The following is a 26,199-nucleotide window of genomic DNA, read 5'->3' on the forward strand; positions in this document are numbered from 1 at the left end:
ACCGTTCAAGGAAACTGCAGCCCTTTCCTCTGCAGGGTCTTTCCCAGCAAGCCCACCTGCCCCTGCCCCTGGTCTTGCCATCACCCTTGGCTCTCCTCATGAGCAAGGACTCAATTTCACACATCCATGGTCACCGCCTGGTTCCATCCACCCTCAGGACCCCTGCCCTATTCCTCAAGCCCTGGCTAGGGGAAGTGGGAGACCACCTGGCCTTTGGCGGTGTGAGAAGAACAGAAAGGAAGTTCAGGTTGATCTTCAACAAAAAAGCAAAGGCAATTCAGTGGAGAAAGCATAATCCTTTCAGCAGATGGCCCTGGAACAATTGAATAGTAATATCCAAACAATAAAAATGAACTTCAGGGAAATGGTCTTGGCCCAACAGATAGGGTGTCCACCTACCACACAGGAGGTTTGCGGTTCAAACCCTGGGCCTCCTTGACCCATGTGGAGCTGGCCCATGCGCAGTGCTGATGCCCTCAACGAGTGCCGTGCCCCGTAGGGGAGCCCCAGGCATAAGGGGTGCACCCTGTAAAGAGAGCCACGCAGTATGAAAGAAAGTGCAGCCTATCCTGGAGTGGTGCCACCCACACACAGAGAGCTGACACAACAAGATGATGCAACAAAAAGAAACACAGATTCCCAGTGCCGCTGATAAGGACAGAACCGGTCAGAGAAGAACACGCAGTGAATGGACACAGAGACAGAGAACTGGGGAGGTGAGGGGGGGTGGGGGGAAGGGGAAGTAAATAAATAGATCTTTAAAAAAAAATTAACTTCACTCCAAACCTCACACCTTTACACAAACATTAACTCAAAATGAAACACTGACCTAAACTTTAAAATTTCTGGAATAAAATGGGAGAATATCTTCATGACCTTGGGTAAGGCAAGCAGACTGAGAGAAGAAATTTGCAAATCACACATTTGATGAAGGACTGGTGTCTAGAATACATAAAGAACTCTCAATATTCAACAAGAAGACACCCATTTTTTAATTAGACAAGAGTTTGAACAGATAAATCTTTTTTCGATGAAGTATTTAACTACATGAAATAAAATGCTCAAAATCATTACTAATTAGAGAAATGCAAACTAAAACTACTATGAGATATCACTACATACCCACTTATTAGCCTGGCTGAAATGAAAAAGACTCATCATCCCAGGTGTTGAAAAGGATGTGAAGGAGAAGGGACTCTCATCTCCGTGGTTGGGACTATAAATCCTACAACCACTTTGCAACTTGGCAGTTCCTTAAAAAGTTAAATGTGCACATACCCTATGACCCAGCCATTCTACTCCTAGATGTTTACCCATGATAAAATAAAGCTTATTCTATGAAAGGACTTATAGATGAATGTCCACAGCAGCTTTCTTTGAAATCAAAAACTGGAAACAATCCAAATTCCATCAACAGCTAAGTGGGTAAGTCGTGGCATAGCCATAAAATGGAACACTGCTCAGCAATGAGAAGGAATGAAGTTCTGTGCACGCCACGGCATGGGTGAAACTCAGGATAGTTATGCTGAGTGGAAGAAGCCAGAGGAGAAATAAACAGTATGTTCTGTCAATCCCTTATATGTCTATAAGGAGAAAATGCAAACTAATACACAGAGACAGAAAGTAGAGCCATAGTTACCTGGGGAAAATGGAAAATGGAGTAGAGGGATTACAAAGGGTTAAAACTTTGGCAGGGGGAGGGCAGGTGGTGAATATGTTCAGCATCTTGACTGTGGTGATGGTTTCATGGGTGTACACGTATCAAAACAGGTTGTGCACTTTATGTGCACTTTGTGATACACATTACGCTTAATATAACTACATTGAAAGAAAAAAGATTATGCCCTCCTCTCAAGAGGTCAGACCCACTGAGGGGCCTGGGGATGGCAGGGGAGAGGCTTGTCCTGGGTTCTGGGCCTCCCAACACCGGCTCCCTTCCGGCCCTCCCTCCCTCCACTGTGGCTACTCACTGTCTGGTTCCACAGGTGGCGGCCAGGTGGTGTCTCCCAGGTGGGACTGAAACTCCTGGAATGAGGAATCTGCCCGAGGTTGTTGAACTGAAAGACCCCACTCCTGGGTCAACACCACCTCTCACCAGGGCCTGGGGACAGGGTGCACACACCCCCTAGCGGTTGGATTCCAGAAGGGGGGAGTTGGCTCCAAGCCCCTCTCAGGGTCTTCCCTCATGAGCTTTGGTTCTGGAGAGGAGCCTCCCCCCTTGGATGGCGGCCTCTGTCTGCTCCCAGGGAGCATCTGGCCCAGACCTGGGGCTGGAGGTGGAGTGCCCCTCTGGGTGCATTCGGGGTCCCTAGAGGGCTTTGTGCAGGACGAGGAGGAAGAGCCATTGGGGTTCAGATGTGCAAGGGGCTCGCCCACAACAAGGAGAGCTATGAGGGGGGAGAGCACGGCCACCACCGTCAACACCAGCGTGGCCTCAACTTGCCTCCTCATCTTGGGGCCACAGAAACCACTGCCGCGGGCCCCGTCCCTGTGGGAGAAGCCAGTGTCCAGGATGAGCGTGTGCTCCGTGCTCCTGCCCCCTCAGTCTCCCTGTCTGTCCTGTGGGTGAGAACTACGGCCGTGCTTCTCACACAGGGATTCTGGAGAAGAAAAAGGAGCACCTGAGACGAGAGGGGCACCTGGGGCATTGTGGCATCACACAGCCAGGTAGTCCAGCTGGGAGCACAGCACCCAGAAATGGAGGAGGATGGCGGGGGCGGGGGGACCCACAGAAGAGGAGTTCTGCAAGCCTGTCGGAAGGAAGGATGGAGGAAACAAACAAACAGGAGCAAAGCTGCTTCATGGGTCCTGCCCACAGCAAGCTCACACCTGTGGGGCTGCCACCACCCCCACACCCCGGCACGGGGTCCCTGGATCCTGAGAAAGAGCCTCTGCCTCAGAGTGTCAGTCCTAGAGCCTCCCTGCTGGAGGTCACAATGCCCCCTGGGTTGTGAGATGGGCCGGGCCTGCAGCTCTAGCTTCAGAATAAAGTGTGTTCAGGGAAACCTGCTAAGGGTGGAGAGTGAGCGAGTCCCAGGACCCTGAGGTGGGCAGCTGCGATTTAAAACCAGGTCCATCAAGTTTACAGTTCACACCCTTCCTCTTACCAGGGTGTCATCCCCAAGGGAAACGCTCTGGAGATTGGGTGTGTGTTCCAGGTTTCTCGGCCTGACCCTGTTTATTCTTCAGGCCAGAAGAGCAACAAGTCGACCTCTGGCCTGCCAGGGAGGGCCTCAGAGAAATGGCAGCGGCTGGGGACACACCAAATCATGGAACGGGGCTGTGAAGCTCATGTCTACAGCCCTTTTATCTGGCTGGCGAATCTAAGCAGGCATATTCTGAAGAGCAGTAGTTCCACTGGCAGAGACTTTCAGGGCAAAAGGAGCAGCAAAACTCAGCACTGTGGGTGAACCAGGGGGTACGTCTACATTGTCCCTTGACCGTCCCCCACCCACTGGAGACGGCACCCACTGCACTGTAGCAGAGAAGTACTAGGAAGTCTTTGTTAAAAACTCCAAGTCAACTACACCCAGATGGAAAACCCCCTCCCCCATTCACTAACTTTATAAAGCCTCTAGGGTGTTTAAATCACCCAGCCTCAGGTTTATCTGCAAAGAGAATACCAACCTTGTAGCTTTTTCTAGTGAATAATGTATTGACAGGTAAAAATACCTCACCAAGCGTGGCACACTTAGAAAGTCATCAGTAAATGGTACTGATGACTAAAATGGACACACACTTGTCTACTCAAGCACTGTGCCACCAACCCTTCAAACTTTTCTAGATGAGCTAATGTTACAGTGGCCAAAGAATCTCTAGTTGATGACACTTGAAACATAGAGTGAGGTGCCTCATTTTTTTGTCAGACAGGCCAGAGGCCCTGGGCTACCAGCACCTCATTTCTCTGGAGTGTGACACCTTGCGCCCCTGTTTCCCAGCTCTAAAGTCCTGGAACTCTGATGACCTTGCCCCTGGAGGACACAGGCCCTAGAAGAACTGGCTCCCCCTGGGAACCATGCAGCCAAGATCCGTATTTATATTGAGCCCCCTTCCATTCCAGAGTGGTAAAGTGGGCAGTGGGTATAGTCAACTAACAGAACACAAGGACCGCATGTTCATGGATATATGAAAATATTTAAGTTAAATGAAAGAACTACAAACTAAAAAAAGCTAGCAACATTTTTTAAATCATACCCAACATTGGGGAGAGAACGAAAAGGGAACAGTCTTCTTCCTATAAGAGGGAATATCAATTGTTATGTCTTTCTAGAAAGCAATTGGGAAACTTGTATCAAAAAAAAAAAAAAATCAGATGAGCGTACATGTTCCATGTCTCAGTAATTTTTCACTTCTAGCATTTTATTCTAAGGCAGCAATCTAACATGCACAGGTGGATGTTCAGTAAAGAGCTGCAGGTGACACATATGCCCAGCAAGGTACTGGATAAGTTACAGTCCATCTATACGACAGACTATGCAATCAAAAGCTGTTCTTTGAAGGAAAACCTTAAGAATGAAGAAATGCTCTCGATAATCTTATGTGCAAAAAAGTGAAAGAGGTATGGGGTATTACACTTTTACACACAACTAGAGGGAAAAAGACTAGAAGGATACACAGAAATGTTTGGGTAGTTCCATCTGGGTTATGTGTCTCAGGTCCCTCTTTAGCCATGTCCATACTTTCCAGGTGATTTAATTTTGTTATAAAGAATAAATGTCACTAATTTAAAAGCCATGGCTAAAACCAGGGCTGGGTTTCTGAAGAAAATTTCTTCAGAGTGATAAGGCCCACTTAAAACAAAATATTAGATCTGAATCTCGTTTTAGAGGTACCAGATCAGATAACAGGATTCTTTTCATCAAGGGCTAGTGTGTGGTCAAAGCAGGCGGCCCCAGCCCTGCAATTTTCTCCACTTCCCCTCAAGTCTGCTCCTCTTTCACAAGCCTTTCTCCTCACACCTTTTCCCAAAGGCAAGCTCCTGCTTCCTCCCAGGCCACGTTTCTAAAGGGCCTGGGGTCTTCAGGAACAGCTCCCAGCAGAACTTCTCCAAGCCCGGCCCCAAAGGCACGCACCCCTCCCTGCGCCACCGGGATGCGCCCCTGCAGCACCAAACCCAAAGACTGCAGAGGTGGGAATGAGACCAGATTTGACCTGCCAGCGAGGGTAAACCAGACCCAGTTGGCACTCGAGGAGAAAGACGCGACAATAAAAGCTACCAGTAGATGCCGCTCAACAGCAGCCCATGGAGCACTGCGTTCAGTCAAGACCGCGAGCACCCACAGGTGGTGGAGGGGAGCCTGGTGCACGCAGGCGCCTGCGCTCCTTACTCAAAAGAACCGCCCGCGGCTCTCCTCCCACTGGGATTTGCTTTGAGACTGAGATGCGGAGAAAAGGTGGAAGGGGGCGTCCTTTGGGACCTGAGCACTGGACCAGCACACACGGCCGGGAAACTGAGGCTTCGCGTACTTGCACTAATGAGCTCTTTAAAAGCACCTGTCCGCAGGAGACATTTTTGCAGCCGTCGCGAGCCTCAGCTGTCCCCATCCCGGAACTGATTCCCGCGCAAGCCCAGGTGGTGAGGAGGCCACCCGCGCGGCGCGCAAAAAGCAGCCAGGCGATGGTAGGGGCACCAAAGCCACCATCACTGCCCCGCCAACCAGGCGCATGAGGGGGACTTCAGGAGGTCCAAAGCCGCAGCGAGGGAGGCCGCCCCGGGTAGGCTGAGAGGGCAGGGCCCGCCCGCCCGCGGGAAGGGGTCGGAGGCGGCGGAGCAGCGACGGCCCTGGACGCCCGCGCTCCTTGGCCTTGGCCCCGCGCCGCCGCTCCAGCACCAACTGCATGTCCTGGGTCGCCGAGTAGTCGCCCGAGGGCAGACGCCTGAGCCGGCAGATGGCAACCAGCCTGGGAGCGGCCCGAACTGCTCCCGCAGCACGTCCTGCAGCACCTCGGCCTCCGGGGCGTCCAGGAAGGCGGCGGCGCCGGGCTGGGCCCTGACGGCTCAGGCGCAGCATCCATGGCTGAGCGCGAGGCCGGGCCCGCCCCCCACAGCCCCTGCCCTGCTGGGGCAGAAGAGAGGCCGGCCTCAGGGAAAATTGGGCAGCTTACGTTAAGTGCAAGAAACCGTGTTTTTGGTTTTGTTTTTTTTTTTTAAGATTTTTATTTATTTATTACCCCCTCCCTTGCGGTTTTTTCCATTCTTTTGCTGTCTCCTCTCTGTGGCCATTCCCTGCGCGTCTTTTGTTTTTTCTGTATCTGCTTGTCTCCCTCTGCTGCTCCTCTTGCTGCCCCAGCTCTCTGCAGGCCCCAGGCAGGCAGCTCTCCGTTGCACAGGCCAGCTCGCCCTCACACGGAGGCCCTGACGGACATGAACCCAAGGCCTCCCATATGGTAGGCGAGAGCCCAACTAGTTGAGCCATATCCACTTCCCAGCTTTGCCTTTTTCTATTTCTTCCTAGCTGGTTGAGAGGGAAATGAGAAGACCTCGAAGCAGGTGCCATTTTAAAAAAGAGTTCCCCTAGTAGGGACTTTAAATGATACTTTTTTTTTTTCATTTAAAGCTAAGAAAGGGAGCATTAAGCAGGTAGCAAGAACTAACACCCTGTGAAGCAGATTTGATTCAACTGATAGAGCATCTGCCTACCATATGGGAGGTCCAAGGTTCAAACCCAGGGCCTCCTGACCCATGTGGTTAGCTGGCCCACACAAAGTGCTGATGTGTGCAAGGAGTGCCGTGCCACACAGGATGTCCCCTCGTAGGGGAGCCCCACGCAAGGGAATGCGCCTCTCAAGGAGAGCTGACCCACGCAAAAAAAGTGCAGCCTACCCAGGAGTGGCACCATACACACAGAGAGCTGATGCAACAAGATGATGCAACAAAAAGAGACACAGTTTCCAAGTGCCAGAGGATAATTCAAGCAGATGCAGAAGAACACACAGTGAATGGACAAAGACAGCAGACAACAAGGGGGTGGGGGGAAGGGGAGAGGAAGAAATAAAATAAATCTTTAAAAAATAAAATAAAATTCAATTAGGTCAACGTTCTAGAGCTCTGTAAGCTTCCCACCAAAGTGTTCCCTTCATAACATCAGAAGTGCTCCATGGATGCAGCTGTTTTCTTAGGAAGATCAGCATCATGTGCTATCCACATCAGGACAAACATACATTTGGTACCATTTTTGCCAAAATTATTCTCATTTTCCACATGGAGGTGAGAATGTCTTCTTTGCTTTTAGACTACTCTTTCCTCCTGTTCAGAAAAGTCTGTTAAAGAAGCACTACTGACTACCATAAACAATAACACAAAACAAACTTGAATTATTCCCAGCAATGAGGCTGCTGGATCAACAAGCATGTGTGTTTTTTAATTAGGAGCAATTGCTTAATTACTTTCCAAAAAGGCAACAACATTCCCGTTGTCACTGGCCCTCTTTCCACATCCAGCACAGGGTATTGTTACTCTTTCATTTTGGACAATCTGCTGAGTAAGAAATGGTGTCTGATTGTTCATTTTCTTTACAAATCCCTCACCACTAGTGAGGTCGAACATCTTTTCACGTGTTTGTTGACCACGGGATTTACTCGCCTGTGACTTGCCTATTCCTCACCCACTTCTACACTAGCGTGTTTGGCCTTCATCCTCCTTGCATCATCCATCACATTGTTAGTTGTCTGCTCAATGTGTCTCCCGACTACATTCCATGCAGGCAGGGACCACATCTGTCCTGTTCATCTATCTATTTCTATCTATTCCCAGACCTAACACCACATCTGACATACTGCAGGCTCTCAATGTTTATTTAAAAAAAAAAAAAAAAAAGAAGCTATTTCAACTGTCAGGAAGAATTCAGATTGATCATATTTGGGGCTCTGTCCAGCACCAGTGTGAGCACAAATATGATCGAGTAGCATTGTCAGGAAACCTCTGAGAAGGTGGAAGCCTCTGTCTTTTGAATGTTCTAAATGTTGACCAGAAGAAAGAGCATTCCAAGAATAGTACTTTAAACATGGTAGTTATGTCTTTAGGGGGCTTGAGGGGTGTAGAAAGGACAGTTTCAAATTCCAGTGGAGCACATTAAAGAAAATGAACTTAGGAGTGTAAACACACATCAAGCCATTAAATAATTTAAAAGACACTTGGCGTAGCCATACAAGTAAAGGCACTTGAATGAATGGCTTGAGCTGTACTCAGCTAAAATGTTTGGTGAGATTAAATTTGGAGGCTGATGCTAAAAACCTGGAAATCTATAGGAAGCACCCTTGTGAAGGACAAGACAAATGTTTAACAAGGGTGAATTCCCAGTCACCCGCTAGCTGCCCAGACAATAGTTTTCTACCCTTCTTTCCTAATAGAACCCCAGGTTCATTAGAAGTACAAGGTGCCCATTGAAAAACTACATTTCCCAGCCTTCCCTGAAGTTACAGACATTTGACACAGTCTTGGTAAATAAAGTGTAAGCAGATATCTGCTGGGAATGTCTAAGAAAGGCCATTTTCCTGATAACAATTCTGCCCCTTCTCCTTCACCACTTCTTCCTTCTGCTCCCTGTCTACAAGGTGGATGAGAGGCTGGAAAAGGAGTATCTGGTTTGCAAACTTCCATGAGAAAGGACACCACCTGCTAAGTGTGGCAGAGTGGAGACAGAAGGAGCTTGGAAGGTTGCTTCCATCACGAGCCGCTGCCCAGGCCCCAGGCTGCTGCCCTCTGGCCTTCCTAGGTGAGGGAAATAAACCCACATTTGGCTAAGTCACTGTGGTTGGGTTTCTGCTTCAGGTAGCTGGATGCAATCTTTAACCAACATAGAATGTTAGACAAAAATTACCCTGTTCAATATGTTTGGCAATTATAATGGAGTAAACACAAATCTTCATTAGAGGACCTCTGCAAGCCTTTTTATCTGAGATGCTCAATGACAGTCCAAGAGGAAGGTACAGTGTCGCCTGATTTCTGACTATGGAAGCTTTTATTTCACATTACCTTTCTTGTGACCAGTGTCCTACCAAATATACTTTAGGGAACAGTGTTTCAGGTGCTTTCCCCAGCTCTCTCTCCTGGGCCCAGTGAAACAACATGCCTTTGTAGGACATAAGCATAAGTTCTTAGTAAAAGTTTTAATGTAAAACTGATCGCAGACTATTAAAATCATTTTAACTTTTTCCAGCTCCAGGGATGAGAACTTAGGGTCAGCACCAAGGTCTGGTTACCCAGAGAGCCTGTCTCTTCCCTACCTATCTTCTCTGCCATATCTTATTATTTCCTTCTCTTTACCTTGAAAGCAAATAACATCTTGAATTCTGACATTAAACAAGCAAGAAGTTGACATTAAAAAAAAGCCGTGAAGAGGCACTTTTCAGAAACCCTGCATTTGGCATTAGTTACCTGCCTGGCCTAGGGTCAGAGCCCTGTGCCTTGGTGCACTGAGAGTTCTAAATGAGAGGACTGTTTGTTTAGATAGGGCTGTAATAGAAATTACTAAGACAAAAATGAATGTAACTCTCTCTTACCCTTAAGAGAAACTTACATATAGAATTAGGTAAATTATTCACATTATAAAAGATGTCTTTAAGAACAAATTTACTAAAGATTTCCTTTGAAGTAAACAGCATCAAGTATTTCCTTAACTTGCCCTTCTCCAACTTAAATCCAAGTTTCTTTAAACTTTCTTCATATGAACTAGTTTCTACCTGCTTGACCATTTAGGATGCTTATTCCTGAGCCCCTGGCATTTCTCATCACCTTTACAAGTATGATGACTTACAAAGAGCACAATAGTTTCAGAATGGCTGAACACAAAAGAAAATTATGATAGAAGAGGAAAACAATATTGGAGCTTGAATGTCATTTCTCAGTAGATCCCACAAGTTACAGAATATGCAGTGATGTAATGAGAAGTAAAAGAATCACTGCTTTTTTGCAAGTAGACAGAGTCTTAGTAGGGTGCATTACAATACTATAATTAGACATAAATACTTTTGATGTCTTAAATGCATACAGATTTTGTCAAAAAAAGGTTTGAGGAAGCCACAGTGAGTATAAATTCTAACAGGCACACCATTTGGATATTTGCCTGTGGGCATTTTCAATGTAATTTGCATTTAGCAAGGACACAGACAACTTAAAATTTGATACTGTCTCCCTAATCTCGAAGTATATCAATAACACTAGTGACTATTTTATTTTTAACAAAAGCGAAAAACAAACCAAAAAATGAATGGGGGTTAAGTCATACACCATAGGTAGGTGTTATCTAGTTATAAGTTTATTCTTTATACAACCCACAAATATTTATTGGCTATGTGTCCATGTTTCTCACACAAAAGAGTGGGATTAATAATAGCATCTAGTTCATGGGGTTTTTATTATTAGACTTTAAATGTATATAAATTTTAAAAATCTATCATTAGCAAACAGCTGAACGTACAGGAAGTAATCAACATCTGCCACTGCTGTGATTATGGAGCAAGTGGAAACACCAGGGGTATGTTTGGGTCACTGAGACAACAAAACTTACTGATGGATTGGATGGTAGAGTGAAGGAAAGAGAGAAACCAAGGACAACACCAAGATTTTTGGCTTGAGTGACTGGGATGCTGAGGTAAGGAAAATGCAGAGAGAAGGAGCTATGAAGAAAGAAGCCAGGAGCTCTAACTGGGCCTTGTTCATCTGGTTCTGAGATGCTGACAAGACATCCATGCGAATATGTAAAGGAGGCAGTTGGATATAAAAGTCTGCAGCCTCACAAACTCAAAGTAGGAGCTAAGGATCAGCAGCAGCAACTGGGAGCTTCTTAGAAATGCAGAATTTCAAGCCCTGTCCCAAACCAGCAAAATCTTTATTCCTCCCACATTAAAACTTCCCTATTAAAACTTGAGAACCCATGGACTAGAGTTCTGGGGAGATAGATCGTGGGCTACTAGCATACAAAGGGAGTCTAATGCCAGAGCTTAAATGAGCTCTCCCAGACAAAACATGTAGTAAAAGTAAGTGACCCTAGGCAGAGCCATTGGGCTTCCCACACCTTACAGGTCTAGAGAAAGAGAAGGGAACCACAAAGATGGTCAACAGCCAGTGAGGCCAGGGAAAACCAGGAGAATGAGGTACCCCAGAAGGTAAGAGAAATAAATGTTTCAAGAAGTGGTCAATTATGTCAAATGCTGCTGATGGCTTGAGTAAGGTAAGAACAGAGAAGTCATCATTAGACATGACAATGTAGGGGTCATCAATGACCTTAGCAAGAGCAGGGGATAGAAGCCCAAGAGCAGATAGCAGGAAGAGCAAATCAGACAGTGAACAAGGGCAACTCTTTCAAGGACTTGTGTTGGGAAGATAGAGAAGTGGGACCGTAGCTGGAATTATTTAGGTAAGCAATATTAGAATATGGCTGAATGCCAATGAGAAAATTGTGAGAGAGAGAGGGGGATGGGAAGAGGGAGGACAAGAGAAAGAATGGAACTGATGCAGGAAGGAGCAGGACCAATTTGTGGAGTAGTATTTGAGAAGGTGACAAAGAAGGAGCCCAGAGCCTAGGGGGAAGGATGGCCTCTGATAGAAGGAAGGTCATCTGACACAAAGCAAGAGGTGGGAAAGTAGGTACAGATGCAGGGAGGCTGGTAGATTTAGCAGTAAGAAGATAAGGGAGCACCTGGCTCATTGCTTTAATATTTCTTAATCATGTCAAAGGCAATGACATCAGCAGGGAGAGAGGAAATGGGGAGGGAAAGAGATTTGGAAAAGAGGGATTAGTCCTTTTGGAGAGTGTGAAAGTGAACCTCAAAAAGCCAGGTAGTGTGGGGTATTCAGATTCTGAGCCATGGATATTATTTTTCAATCCATGTTATCCTCTATCATGTTTCATTCCTCAAGAAGTGTTCTGTTCCAAGGCATACATCCACAATCACTAGAAAATACAGCATCTCCCCATCTATCCTCATTATTCTTATCAGTATTTTATTACATTCAAGGTCACCATGAGAACACAGCTGGACAAGGGAGTCATCTTGGAGCCACAGCAAGATGATGATGAGAAAGGATAGATACCTTCTGTCATCGCCATGAGATTTATGGCTGGGGCTGGAAGGATACAGGAATTAGTGACATGAGAACAGATGCCTCAAGAGAGGGAGTTTTTCTCCTCTTCTTACAGTTCACAAGAACTGCTAGGAGGTTCTTCATGAGACTGAAACTTCGGAAACAATACCAGAAACTGTTAATTGCTTTTAATAGAGTTTTGAATGACCCCAAACTCAATAATGCCTCCTTGGTTACCTTCATTTCTGCTTGGAAACCAATCTCATTGAACAATCATATAATGTTGTGCAGCACCCCCTAATCTGGCTATGTAAAGCCCATTTACATGATCCAAAATTCAAGCCTCTCTGGCCAGGCTCACCCTGGCACACTGTCCCCTACAAGCACTGTCCTGTGGCAGCTGGCTCACCTCCCACATCCCACATGCCCCAGGTCCTGGACAAGGGTACATAACCTCCTTGGGCCTTACAGCCACCTCCATCCTCTTCTCCTTCAAAAACCCTCATCACCTTGGAAGTATCTATCCTCAAACTTGATCTCCCATCACCCCTCCTTTGACAGCAGCCTCAGCCACGCCTCCCCAGATCTCATATTACCCAGATCTCGCATATTACTGGTCATATTACCCAGATCTCGCATCACCAAGATCACCACTTTCAAAGTCTGGATTTTGACATCCTACTTTCCCTGACCAACCCCTTCCAGCCCATGTACTCTGGCTGCTCCACTGCAGCAATTCTCCGATGTCTGAGAAACTTCCTACTCTTTCCCTTCTCTCCCCATAATCTCCACACTTTGCATCCCTCCTCATCTAACTTAAATCAAGCAGTCCTTGTAAAACACCTCTAATTCCTCTCTCCTCTCTCCCTCCACTCTTCCCACCCCACAGAGTCCTCAGCTTGGTTAACCCAACATCACCTTGCTCCCTGTCTGCATCTGAGCAGTTGGCACTTGCATACAACTGGGCTGCCTGACTCACTTCAAAATTACCTCTATCCACTTCAGAGGATTTCTCATTGCCAGACAATCTGCCCTTCCCTGGTATAGACGCTTCAGGAGGACCATTTTCCACCTTCTCACCTCCTCCCCAAATCTCATCACCCTCCTTATCCCCACTCAGCCCATGATATCATCTCAAATCACATCATGAAAATGGCTGCAGTTGGCCACACTACCTAATCCTCTGACCCAATCCCACCAACCCACCTGAGTCAACTCAATGCTACCTCCCCAGAGAGGCCTTCCCTGCCCACCCTGCTAAAGCACCCTCCTGTAATCACTCCTTCATGTTACCTGAATATTTCTTTTTAACAGGGGTCAGTGATTAGCATGTTGCTGTGTTTGCACAAGTAGCATCTGCCTGCCTGCTCCTGGCATCCAACACTGCCCCTGCCACCACCACTGGGAACAGTAACTGCACATAGGGGATGTTTAGGAAGATGTCTGGTTAAACCATACAGAAGTGCCCGCTATACGTGATACTTTACTCATTGTTGCTAGTATATCTCAATTTTTATTATGGATATATTTTATGGGATCTTTCTTTACCCTTCCCAGGAGAATTAACTGTAGGGTTTCTATCTGGGCCAACTTTATCTTTGTTAAAGAAATATTTACATAAACTTTGTTTTTGACATTTTGCCTTTCAGCACAGTAATAGGTGTTGCCCTGCATGTACAGTGGCAAGGCAATCTCATCCATTCCTTCCTCAGTGTCTACATCCTTTTTTTTTTAATTTGACTTCTAAAAAGTTTTAGATCACAGTAAAGTCACATATACAATATAGGGAACACCCAAACACCACACATCAAACCTTTTACCTACTTTCTCAGCAATGATTTCATGATACTCTTCATTTTTAAATACCCCAACTTATTTTTTACTTTCAGTTTTTCTAAATTATTATGTATTCTATTTCTAAATTAAACCTGTCAATACTATTTAATTATCCTGGTAATTGAATTTGGCAATATTAGGCTTCATTTTTAGGAAGTTTTTGATTACAGAGGGGTTCAACTGTGGCACAGGAGGAGCACTGAAGTGGGTTGTCATTGATGGGGGATGCATGGGTGGGAGGGAGTTCTTCAGGGCATGTATATAGGGTTTAGATATGTTCAGATGTTCACTGGGTCTTGTCATAGTGGATAGAATTACACATGACAACAAGGGACTGCTGAGTTTCCATCCTGGGGAGCTAGGTCACATTCCCCTGTGGAAGAGCAACAATCCCCCAAGTGCAAGGACAAAGACAATGAAGAAGAATGGTCCAGTGATGGGCCCTTGATACTGATGACTATGCTTATGAGCCTGTGTGCTTGAAATTTCAACTAGGCCTAGAGCTGCAGGGTACCTAAGAGTTACCTCCTGAGAGCTTCCATGTTGCTCAAATGTGTCCACTCTCTAAGCCAAACTCAGTATGTAAAGGCATGACCTTCCCCCAAGTGTGGGACAGGACTCCTGGGGATGAGCCTCCCTGGCACCAAGGGATTACTACCATCACCAGCTGGTGATCCAACTAGAGAAAGACCTTGACTAAAAGGGGGAAATTGTAAAGAGAAATGAGTTTATATGGCTAAGAGACTTCAAAATTAGTCAGGAGGTCATCAGAGGGGTCACACTTATGCACATCTGAGCAGGATCCCAGAGACAGTCAATGAAGATACAACCCCAGGTAGTGGTGCTCCTGAGAACTATGAAACACACAGGTTCTATGTCATAACAAATGACTCTATAGAGTTCACTGCCTTGCCAGTGGGTCCTACTCTGCAATTTGTGCTCCTGATTGTGATGGAGTTGGACTCAGATGTGTCCTCTCTACACATGCCTCATTTGTCACTTTTACTGAACCTGTGACTGGTGCTGGGGTTTATGTATATGCAGGAGACTTGAATCTCTGAACTGTCCATGTGCCAACTGGGCCCTGAGCCTCAGCAGAGTTGCAATAGCTACTCTCCAGTTCATTGGATGCACCTAGGTCAGCTGATGGGGAGGTGAGAATGGTCAACCACAACATCAGGAAACTGAGAGTGTCTACAACTGCAAGGAGGAGAATCACATCCATCAGCCATGTGGGATCTAAGTCTCCTCTCGATTTGGAGGTGGAATGGACATCACCATCCCAGGGTCCACAAGATGGAAGAAATGGATTAGAGTGGACTTGCAGGTATTCTACTATAGAACTGTTGTGACACTAGCAATGGAAGAAATTGTATCATTGATGTGGAGATGGTGGCCACGGGAGTTGCTAAGGGCAGGGAGAGGCAGGAAGAGGTGTGATATGGGGCATTTTTGGGACTTGAAGTTGTTCTGAATGATATTGCAGGGAAAGATGCAGGACACTGTTTATCCTGCCATGACCCACTGGATGAACTGGGGGAGAGTGTGAACTACAATGCAAACTATGGTCCATGAGCTGTGGCAGCACTCCAGGGTGTATTCACCAAATGCAACGAATGTGCCTTACTGATGAAAAGGGATGTTGATGTGGGGGGAGCAGGAGTGGGGGGTGGGGAGTGGGATATATGGGAACCTCATGCTTTTTAATGTAACATTTTGTGTGATCTATTTCTCCATTTAAAAAAAGACAATAAAAATATTTTTAAAAAATATATAAATAAAACCATCCCTCAAAAGAAAAAAAAATTTACAGTGGGAGCAGATGTGGCTCAGGCACTTGAGCCCCTGCCTCTCACATGGGAGGTCCTGGGGCTCCCAGTGCCTCCTGTAAGATACAAAAATAAACAACAAGCATAACAAATGGAAAAAAAAAACAACTCAGGGGAGACAATGTGGCTCAGTGGATGACCAAGAGCTTTCCACATGTGAGGTCTGAGGTCCAATCCCTGGCCCAAAATTTACAGAAAAAAAAAACAACAACAACAACACAAAATTTACTAAAGGTATAAAGTTCACAAATCAGAATAAGCAAAAAAAAAAAAAGGAATCAATATTATAGCTCATTTCCCTTCCTCCCTCCCTCTCTCCCTCTTCCCTCTCTCCCTAGGAAATAGCCCCCTCATTATTCAAACCACAGAATCCTCCAGAGAAGAACTCCAGAAGCAGCCTGAGCAGGACTCAGATCCCCCAGATCCCGCCTTCATCCCCTGAACATTGCCTTTCCTTTGGCCTCTCTCCTCCACTCCCCCATGATGGCCTACAGGGCTGCACCTGCTCCTATTCTCAGACTAAGGAAACAAATACCCTTCCCCTGTCTGCTGCCACTTAAAACACCAACAGACAATAAAGAAGAGAGATTGTGGAATGAAGCCCATGAAAAGATGCTCAGCATCATTTGGCATAGGGAAATGCAAATTAAAAATGACATACTGCTCCACACCAATGTGATTTAATTTTTAAAAGACAAAAACAACTAGAATTCTCATACATTGCTGACGGTGACACAAAATGGTACATTTTGGAAAGAGTTTGGCAGTGCCTTGTGAAGTTACACATACACAAAAGACACCACGCTGCAATCCCATTCCTAGGTATTTATCCAAGGGAACTGGAATCTCACACACAAGTCTTTATGCCAATTTACACTGTGGCTCTATTGATAATTGTCAACCACTGGAAACAAGTCCAAATGTCCTTCAGTGATGAGTGGTTAAATAAACTGTAGTGTATCCATCCGTAATCCATACATATGGATCCATTGTATATATGTAGTATATCCAATAGTTATTTTAGAACATCCATAGTAATCTGGATGAATCTCAAGCATTGTCCTCAGTGAAAGCAGACAGACACAAAAGCAAACACTGTATGATTCCATTATATGCCTTTCTGGAAACTATAGAGGAAACTATAGGGACCGGTGGCTGCCCGGGGCTGTGGGTGGAGCGAGAGGATCCACAACAAAGGGGCACAGGGGAACTGTTCTATGTCTTAACATTGGTGGAGGTCATATGACTGTGTTTGTCAAAATCAATAAGACTATACATCTTAAAAAAAGTGGATTGTACTGTATATATATCTCAATAAGCTTGCCTTACATAAGTAAGCAAATAGAAAAGCAGTCTGGATTTTTTTGCCCCAGGAACAAACAAATGATAACATGCTTTTTCTGGGCTTACATCCACCTGTGCATAAAATCTCTGTGGTAAGCGGAAGTGGCTCATGCAATTGGGCTCCCATCTACCATAATAGGAGGTCCAGGGTTCGATACCCAGGGCCTCCTAGTGAAGGCAAGCTGGCCCTTGTGCTGAGTTGGCCCATACAGAGAGCTGGCCTGTGCAGGAGTGCCAGCCAATGTGGAAAGCTGATGCAGCAACATGACGCAACAAAAAGAGACACAGAGGAGAGACACTAAGAGACTTAGTAGACCAGGGAGCTGAGGTGGTGCAAGAGAATAATCGCCTCTCTCCCACTCCAGAAGGCTCCACGATTGGTTCCTGGAGCCGCCTAATGAGAATACAAACAGACACAGAAGAACCACAGCGAATGGACCGGGAGAGCAGACAATGGAGGGAGCGGGGAGAAAGAAATAAATCTTTCAAATAAACTATGAACCCAATTTGCAACACTAAAGAAAAAGCTCTTTTGCATAAACTGGAGCTAAAGATCTGTTTCATAACATTGTCAAGTTAATTACTACTTCCTGCATGTCCCACTTGCAGGGCCCATAGATTTTTGTCCCATTATAAATTGACTAAATAGATTTGTCCTTTAGCAATATTCTCTAGGTATTTTCATTTTGTGCTTTAAGTTAATTTTTAACATCATGGTTCAGGATGAAAGTCTCCCATTTCAATAAGACACAGACAATGCAAAACAGACTTTTTTGCAGCTCCATGGATTTTCTTTCATTATGGAAAATTTTTAATTATGGAAACTTTTGAACCTATGAAAAATTAGAGAGAATACTATAATGAATCCCCAAGTACCAATCATCCAGTTTCAGACTGGTTGGAGTGTGCCAGTTTAGATGATAATTCATCTCTAATTCATCACTCCCCCAAAAAGTATTTTTTTGAAACAAATCCTAGACATTTCATTTTCATCTATAAATACTTTTTAAAAGGATTTTAATTCTTTGACATCCTTAATCTTGATGTCTTCAATTCAGAACCAAATATAAATTCAAGCTTCAAAACAAGAGTTTGACAGTCTATAACTTAAACAATTTTAAATATATATATATATATATATATCAGGATCCCAAAGTCCATCTTTGGTCTTAGTGATCATTGCTAAAGTTGAAAAATTTGGCAACTTAGCTGGAAACAGAGACAACCATAGTTCCTCATGCATAGAAACTCCAGACTTACTTTCTGAACACACATCCCTTCTAGTCCAGGTGAAAACAGGCAGCTGCCGCTCCCCATCATATGTGAGTTCACTGAGACAATTCCTTAGTCTCCTGGTCTAAATCAAGTGTTGGAAACCCTGACCAATATCTTCCATAGCACTCGGGCAACAGCTACCATCTAGGCTCCCAGGAGAAGTTTTTAGTTTCTCATTGCTCATTTTTACCCTATTCCCTGTTAGAGGACTAGCCAAACTTATTTTTACTTTGCCCCCTTCTACTTTGCTGGAGTCTCTGAAGAGAAATAATTGAACTTGTTAAGAGTTTTATGTAAACCAAATATCATTAACCTTTGAGTGGAAGGTTGAAGAAGGTGGGTCAAAGTGTCTAGACTATTCCAGATCAGAGAACGTGCTGGAGCTGACTTGACAGGTACTGCTGCGATTAGAAGACATTCATAACAGAGAAAAGTTAACTTCTGCTAGGCCTTGAATTTAAATCATGGCCATGCCAAAGGTCTGCTTTATCGCTCTGCATGGCTCGATTATAAATTAATGCCCCTGGCTTCCAATTCAAGATGGCAGGCCTATTCCACCAATCCCTTACGTCTTCTGACCCTAGACCCCACAAAACTGGTCATAAGGATATAGAAATATATAATCCTGCGATAACAATGAAGAATTGGATCATCACTAAAGGAGATGTTTCTGGAGGGTGAAAAGCAGATGGTAGGCTGGTGACCAATGTTTGAGCAACCTCAGTCTAGATTTCAGACAAAGGATACTGAGCCAAGGAGGCAGTTGATCTGTCTGGCAGAGCCCTGAAGATATCTGGAACTTCAGGTGTCCTAGGAAACAGACCAGCCCCCTGTCACACCCCCTCCCACTCCAGGGGCCTACAGTTAGGCACTGGCTGAGTGATCTTCTCTAGAGAAGCAGCACACACTGCAGGGGGAGAACCAGAGCAGCTTGGCTGGCGATGGTGCCCCAGCCTACAGCCCTTCTCAGTCAGTCACTCAGGGCACCCGAGTCTAAAACCCATTTGAACTTGACCCCGTAAAGCTTTCCACTTAGTGACTGAAGGACTGAGAGACTGGAGCCCCGGAGAAGGATATGAAATCCTAGCAAGCACGTTATTTATCAGGCAGTGAACAGTTTCAACCCAGTCAGATAATGAACTGTTTTCAGCTTTTAGAATCACCCACAGACAAAACACAGAAACACAGCCGTGCTTATGAAACAGAGTGAACACCACAACTCTGATGATGGAAAAGAAATAAATGTACAGCTAGCAGGAAGGAACAAGCAGGCAAGGAAATGGATCAAAGTTAAACTCAGAAACTGCAGTATTTGCATATTATTTTGAGATATGGAGGTAACTATAGCAGAATGAAAAACATAGCTAAAATAGGATGCCTGTAAATAAGGGATTGGGGGAAGCGGACTTGGCCCAGTGGTTAGGGCATCCGTCTACCACATGGGAGGTCCGCGGTTCAAACCCCGGGCCTCCTTGACCCGTGTGGAGCTGGCCCATGTGCAGTGCTGATGTGCACAAGGAGTGCCGCGCCACGCAGGGGTGTCACCCTTGTAGGGGAGCCCCACGCGCAAGGAGTGTGCCCTGTAAGGAGAGCCGCCCAGCGTGAAAGAAAGTGCAGCCTGCCCAGGAATGGCGCTGCCCACACTTCCCGTGCAGCTGATGACAACAGAAGCAGACAAAGAAACAAGATGCAGCAAAAAGACACAGAAAACAGACAACCGGGGGAGGGGAGGGGAATTAAATAAATAAAAATAAATCTGTAAGAAAAAAAAATAAGGGATTGAGGTGGGGCAGGGGTTGTTGTCATTAGAATTGTTCAGTCCTATTGATGAACTGTGCACATGCATTAACCTAAAAATAAAAATTGGGGGACAGGAGAAGAAAATGCCATCTTTTAAGCAATAAAAGAAAGGAAATCTCACAGTACGGTAGGGACAGCATGAAACAGGTTAAGCTGGACACTGCATAACTATGGTAACAGATGGAGATAATTTAGGACACAAATGAGGGTGTTGGAAGGATCTAAGAGAAAGGTGGTGGTAAGTGGGAAGGAAAATAAATTCTAAATAAAGGAATACTGAGACAATTGGTACAGATGCTCTGCCATCTAACACAAGAAAAGGAAGAAAGAACTGAACCCACCATCACTTTTCCTGTGTCTTTTCACCATGGATTTTGAAGAGTAAAAGTCAAGAGATTCTTATGTGAGCTCCTTGCCGTGTAGAGAAAGCAAACATGACAGAACTCATACTCGATAAAGTAACATGGACAGAAAATCATGCCTGCTGTTCAATGAAGTTCTATCTCCATAAAGTCGCCATGCATTTCAAAGTTTAATGGGCTATGGTGTGGACCATTGACCACGAGGTGCAGCGGTGCTCAGAGATGTAATCACCAAGTGCAATGAATGTCTCATGATGATGGAGGAGGTTGTTGTTATGGGGGAAGGAGTGGGGTGAGGGCAGTGGGGGTATATGGGGACCTCATATTTTTTTAATGTAGTATTAAAAAAATAAATAAAGACAAAAAATACCCATTAAATAAATTAATGTTTTTTAAAATGTTTAATAAGCTCACTTGTTCAAGGAAAATACTTCAGTGACAAATGTAATTCTATTGACTTTTCCTTAAGATGATTCGCATTTGAGCACAAGCATTTAACTACCCCTTCCAAAATTCCACAGAAAATTGCCAAAGGAATATAGAGGTAGGAATAAACTTGCCTCACTTCTTGTTATCAGGAGGGCAGCATCCACGTGAGAGAAACTGTGAGAATCGACAATTGCAACATCGGATTTTCCCACCCAGGAACGTATTCTATTTCTTGAGTAAATACTGGCACTTTATATTTTCAGTGAACACTGGCCATTTTTCAAGCTTTTCACACATGCTAGGATATGATAATGCATGGTGTTACAGTTTCAGGTCTCTGCTCCCCTTCACTCTGCATGCCATTTCCAATATTGATTTTTTCTTTTTTGTCTTAAACACGTTTGCCAGAAGTTTCTCTATTTTATTGGTTTTCCAAAAGAAGCAACTTGGAGGACAAAAAGTGGGGAGAAAGCACATGAGACAGCAGAAGGTACTTGAGGTAGGCTGGAGGCTGGCTGCACACGGTCAGGAAGGACAATGAGCCTCAGTCTGTGCCCAGGACAGAGCGTGAAGGAAGAGGTAACGCAGGAGAGGTGGGTGAGGAGCTGGAGTTTTATCCGTAGAGGAGGGGAGGGACAGATTAGATTTTTGTTTCAGGAAGACCACTCTGGAGGGAGGGAGGTCAGGCTAGAAGCAGGCAGGAGAACTGGTCTGCTCTGGAGCTGCTCTCTACCAGCCATCCCCGCCTCAAGCTTGTCTAAAACTGGCCACTGTCCTGCACAACCTCTTTCCCTCAGCTGTGCTGCTGCATCAGCCACAGTCAGACCAGCTGAGCTTAGGGAACCAGCAAAGGGCTCCGAATGCTTATGATGAATTTGATAAAAGTAGTCATCATGGAGCAGTTAAAGTCATAACCCTGAGCAAGACAAACTACAATTCCGGTTTCATGAAGTTTCAAAGAAACAAGTCTGATCTACAGAGTACAAAACTACAAATGCAAGGAAATGATGACCATAAAAGGCAGGCAGGTGGAGACTTGAAAACAGGAACTGAGATACATGCACGCCCATGTTCACAGCGGCATTATTCACCACAGCCAACAGGGGGAGCCAGTGTCCAAAGATGAACAGAGACCCGAGCTCCAGCCCTACAAACTATTATTCAACCATAAGAAGTAGTGGAGCTGCCACATGCCACAACGTGAATGAACCTTGAAATCATTACGCTCACTGAAATAGGCCAGGCACAAAAGGACAGATATTGCATGATTCCATTTAAATGAAATATCTGGAATAAGCGAATGCATAGAGACAAAGTTAATTAAAGGTTACCAGGAGCTAAGGGGAAGGGGCAATGGGAATTACTACTAATGGGTAAAGAATTTGTTTGGGCTGATGAAAAGGTTTTGGAAATGTTGGTAGATATGGGGGTATGATACTGTAAATATAATTAATGCCACTGAATTATACACCTAAAAATGTATGATGTACTTAATGCAGTAAAAATGGCCTTAAAATGGCAAAATTTATATTACAAGTTACCACAAAAAAAGACAAAAAGGTAGTCTAGTGTTTCACCTTGTAATACTCTGAGCTATACATGTTTTGTGCATTTTTCTATGTATATTGCTATATATTTTTAAATTTTTAAAAGAAAATAGGCATTAGAAGGGAAAAATCTTTTGTGGACTTTTGTATACTGATTTTACAGCTATTGCCAACAAACTTCTTTTCTGTAATACAAAATGCCAGAAGAGGAAAAAAAAATTGAAGATGCAAAGGTTTAGATGAAGAATTATATGTCTCAAGATAATGGTATTACTGTGTGAGAATAATATAAAGTTTATACACATGCAAGAACTAAGAAAATGTCCTGCTTTTCCTGAAAAAAAAAATGCAATTAATCAAGGAATTAGTAAAAAAAAAAAAAAAAAAGATTAAGCATCGGATATGGATTGAGTGCTGTAGCCCATATAAAACTCAGTCTAAATAGCAGCTGATAATACGGTTATGAAACATAAATATGTCAAAAATAATTCTGGAAAGCAAAAGCATATACTGCTTAAAAAAAAACAAAAACAAAAAACCTGGGTCTAGGAGTCGAGAAGGGGAAGTGGATTTGGCCCAACGGATAGGGTGTCCAACCACCACACAGGAGATCCAAGGTTCAAACCCAGGACTCCTGACCCATGTGGTGAGCTGGCGCACACGCAGTGCTGATGCCCACAAGGAGTGCCGTGCCACACAAGGGTGGCCTTCGTGTAGGGGAGCCCCACATGCAAGGAGTGCACCCCGTAAGGAGAGCCGCCCAGTGCAAAACAAAGCACAGCCTGCCCAAGAATAGTGCTGCACACATGGAGAGCTGACACAGCAAGATGACATAACCAAAAGGAACACAGACTCGCGGTGGCGATGGTAACGATAGAAGTGGTCACAGAAGAACACACAGGGAATGGACACAGAGAGCAGACAACTGGGGGGAGGGGGGGAGAAGGGGAGAAAAAGAAATAAACAAAATCTTTACAAAAAAAATAGTTGAGGTTTGCTAGTTCCAGTACTATGGTAATTCTTACAACAAATTTTTTTTTAAAGATATATTTATTTATTTATTTCCCCCTCCCCCCCCCCGTTGTGTGTTCTCTGTGTCTATTTTCTGCGTCTTCTTTGTTCGCTTCTGTGTTTCTTTTTGTTGTGTCAGCTCTCCATCTGTGGGGCACCATTCCTGGGCAGGCTGTACTTTCTTTCGCGCTGGGCGGCTCTCCTTCCGGGGTGCACTCCTTGCGCGTCGGGCTCCCCTATGTGGGGGACACCCCTGCGTGGCAGGGCACTCTTTGCCCGCTTCAGCACTGTGCATGGGCCAGCTCCACACGGGTCAAGGAGGCCCTGGGGTTTGAACAGCGGACCTCCCATGTGGTAGACGGACGCCCTAACCACTGGGCCAAGTCCTCCACCCTCTTACAGCAAATTTGCTCCAAGCCTAGAAACTACATGTGGTGTGTCATTTCAGTCATTTGTGTGTATTGTGTATGTGACAAGCCCTTTCTGAGAGAGCTAGGCAACCTAGTACCTAAGAACCAATGTAGATTTATGGGTTTTGGACCACAGATGGTCTCTCTTCAGAGGTTTTCCAAATATGTAGACATCCTAATAGACACTTTGCTTTTACTTGTGCCCTATTTGGAGGGGGAATGGAGACTGGGGGCAGTGAGGAGGGCTGGGCAAGATCCTGGTCAAGCATTGAGAAGAGTCTGCTCACATTACAAAAATGAAGGCAAGGCATCATAAAGTAAAACTATTAATGAATAACTTACACCCCTTTAAAAAATCTCTACTATTCATTATTTATATGCTAGTGGGAAGAGATACTTGCAAGTCTGAAATTCCACAATTAGTTTCTTTATATCACTTCAAATGTCGACCAAATACTTTCCCTTAAAACAATTTCAAAATCCCATAATGAGAACACCTCACGCTGCACAAGTTAAACATTTCATATCCTCCAACCTGAGAAGAGCTGAGTCCACCCACAGTGCATTTGCTTCTGTCGGGAGGCCAGACGAGCGCTCCTTAGGGGTAGTCAGAAGACACAGAACGTCCATTTATAAAACTGAAATTTGGTTTCTCTTATTTATTAGACTCATTTGAGTCAGTTAAATCTTAGACGACAAACTGCAACAAGAGGGAGGAGTGGGTGTAAAGAAACAGATGGGTAATAGTCATGTTGTAGATAAACGAGAGTTTTTGGAAGAATTGGATAGGATGTGGGCTGGAGCTTTTTTCATTTTTAGGGGATAGAGATTAGGAGCAAGAAGAAAAAAGGCAAGACAGTAGGCCAGACCAGAGCACCTGCTCAGCACCCTAAAGCTGCCTGCCCTTCCCATCCCCCTCCTGCCCCCACCCCCAACACCAGGTACTCTGCAGTCTGGTTATCAAAACCAGTAGACGTGGACCCGGACTCCCCGCTGCCTCCCTGGATGGAGGAGGGGAGGCAGGCAGGGAAAGTGAGGAAAGGAGATGGAAGCTGAGATCAACAGACTGTCAAGGTCTCCTCAGGGACCGTGGGGTTTTTTGTTTCCCTCCAAAGTGGTTGAGTTGCACAAAAATTCAAACCCACCCAGGCCAGGTCACCTGCCAGCTCCCTTTAACAAAATGCTGGCGGCTGCAGACCTCACACCTGCTCATCTGCAGCTACAACCACGCTGCGGATGCCCACCCGGCCCCAAGGGAGCGCGTCCAGGGCGACGGCCAAGAGGGAAGGCAGGGAACCCAGAGGAAAGCCCCGCCTGGCAGACATCCTTCTCCTGACAAACCGGCCCACAGCCCCCCATGCGGAGACCAGCGCCTGGCAGCCCCGATTTCCGAAAAGGCCTCCAATGTTACACCAACAGAAATCGGTAGGTGTGAAATACATACCCAGCCACTAGGAAGGGCTGCAGCACAGATGCCTACAAAAACAGACAGGGCACTCCTCTATCTGGACCCAGCAGCTCTGGGAAGGGGAGGGATGCTGGGAAGCTCGAAAATTCCATGAAAATTAGCGAAACCAAGGCAAGCCTAAGGTTCTTACCTCCTGCGCGGCATCGCATCCATCTCTGGTCTTCCCTGTAGGATTCTCCTCTAAGTCAGCTGAATAAATCCACCCAGCTAACCTGCAGGACGATATTTCCTACCCCTCCTGCAGTCCCGCGCTGGTCAGAGCGGCCGAAAGGGTTTCTCTACCCACATCTGCCTGAAATCCCCCAGCCATTCGCTGCTTCTTCGGGTCAGTGGGGATCACAGACAACAGAGGCTGCTGCTCCTTGACAAAGTTTTCCTTCCAGCGCCTCCCTTCCAGCGCTGCCATCAGAACTAAATCCATCTCCCACCCCGGGCTGCGAGGAAACGCGCTCCTCCCCGTGCGCGCTGACAGCAGCCCGCGCCCCGGCGCCCGCACAGCCCCCTCTAGCGGCCGCGGGGCGGGCGCCGGGAGGGCGGGGGCTGCAGTGCCCGCCCCGCGCTGCCGAAGTCCCGTGCCCCCGCGGGCAGCTCCCCTGCTCTCACGCCCACCTTCACCCACTAGGGAGCCCCTCACAGCAGCCGAGAGCGAATAGCAGTAACTTACCAGCGGGAAATCTGAATCCTCCCTGGGGTGAAAAATGAAGCCTCACTTAGAATGTTTTTGTCCAGGAAGTAGGTACATCCTGGGCTTAGAAGTAACGCTGTTAGTGATTTTAATAGAAACTGTTGGACCATTTAAGTTCAAAGCCAAGATTACCCCTATACTAATTCCGATTCCATTTTCAACTAGGACAATAATCTTT

At 45.6% G+C, this 26,199-nt stretch overlaps 1 protein-coding gene across 3 annotated transcripts in view; it reads right to left on the reverse strand.

Annotated features, from left to right (window-relative positions):
* LOC131273999 (C-type lectin domain family 4 member F-like) overlaps positions 1 to 25,868 on the reverse strand; it is a 39,816-nt gene extending 13,948 nt beyond the window's left edge. The window contains exons 1-2 of one of the 3 annotated variants that reach the window (XM_071208896.1): positions 25,467 to 25,828; positions 400 to 526 (exon numbers count right to left, since the gene is read on the reverse strand). Coding sequence is in view for 2 of the 3 variants with exons in the window: in XM_058278832.2 (XP_058134815.1) it covers positions 25,467 to 25,489 (23 nt within the window). In the remaining variant the exon portion in view is untranslated. Of the gene's footprint in view, positions 1 to 399; positions 527 to 25,466 lie in introns of all 3 variants that reach the window. The other 2 variants (XM_058278832.2, XM_058278830.1) reach the window with 2 other exon arrangements.
* Between the last annotated feature and the right edge of the window lie 331 nt (positions 25,869 to 26,199).

The sequence above is a fragment of the Dasypus novemcinctus genome, chromosome 17, assembly GCF_030445035.2.
Source record: "Dasypus novemcinctus isolate mDasNov1 chromosome 17, mDasNov1.1.hap2, whole genome shotgun sequence".
NCBI lineage: Eukaryota > Metazoa > Chordata > Mammalia > Cingulata > Dasypodidae > Dasypus > Dasypus novemcinctus.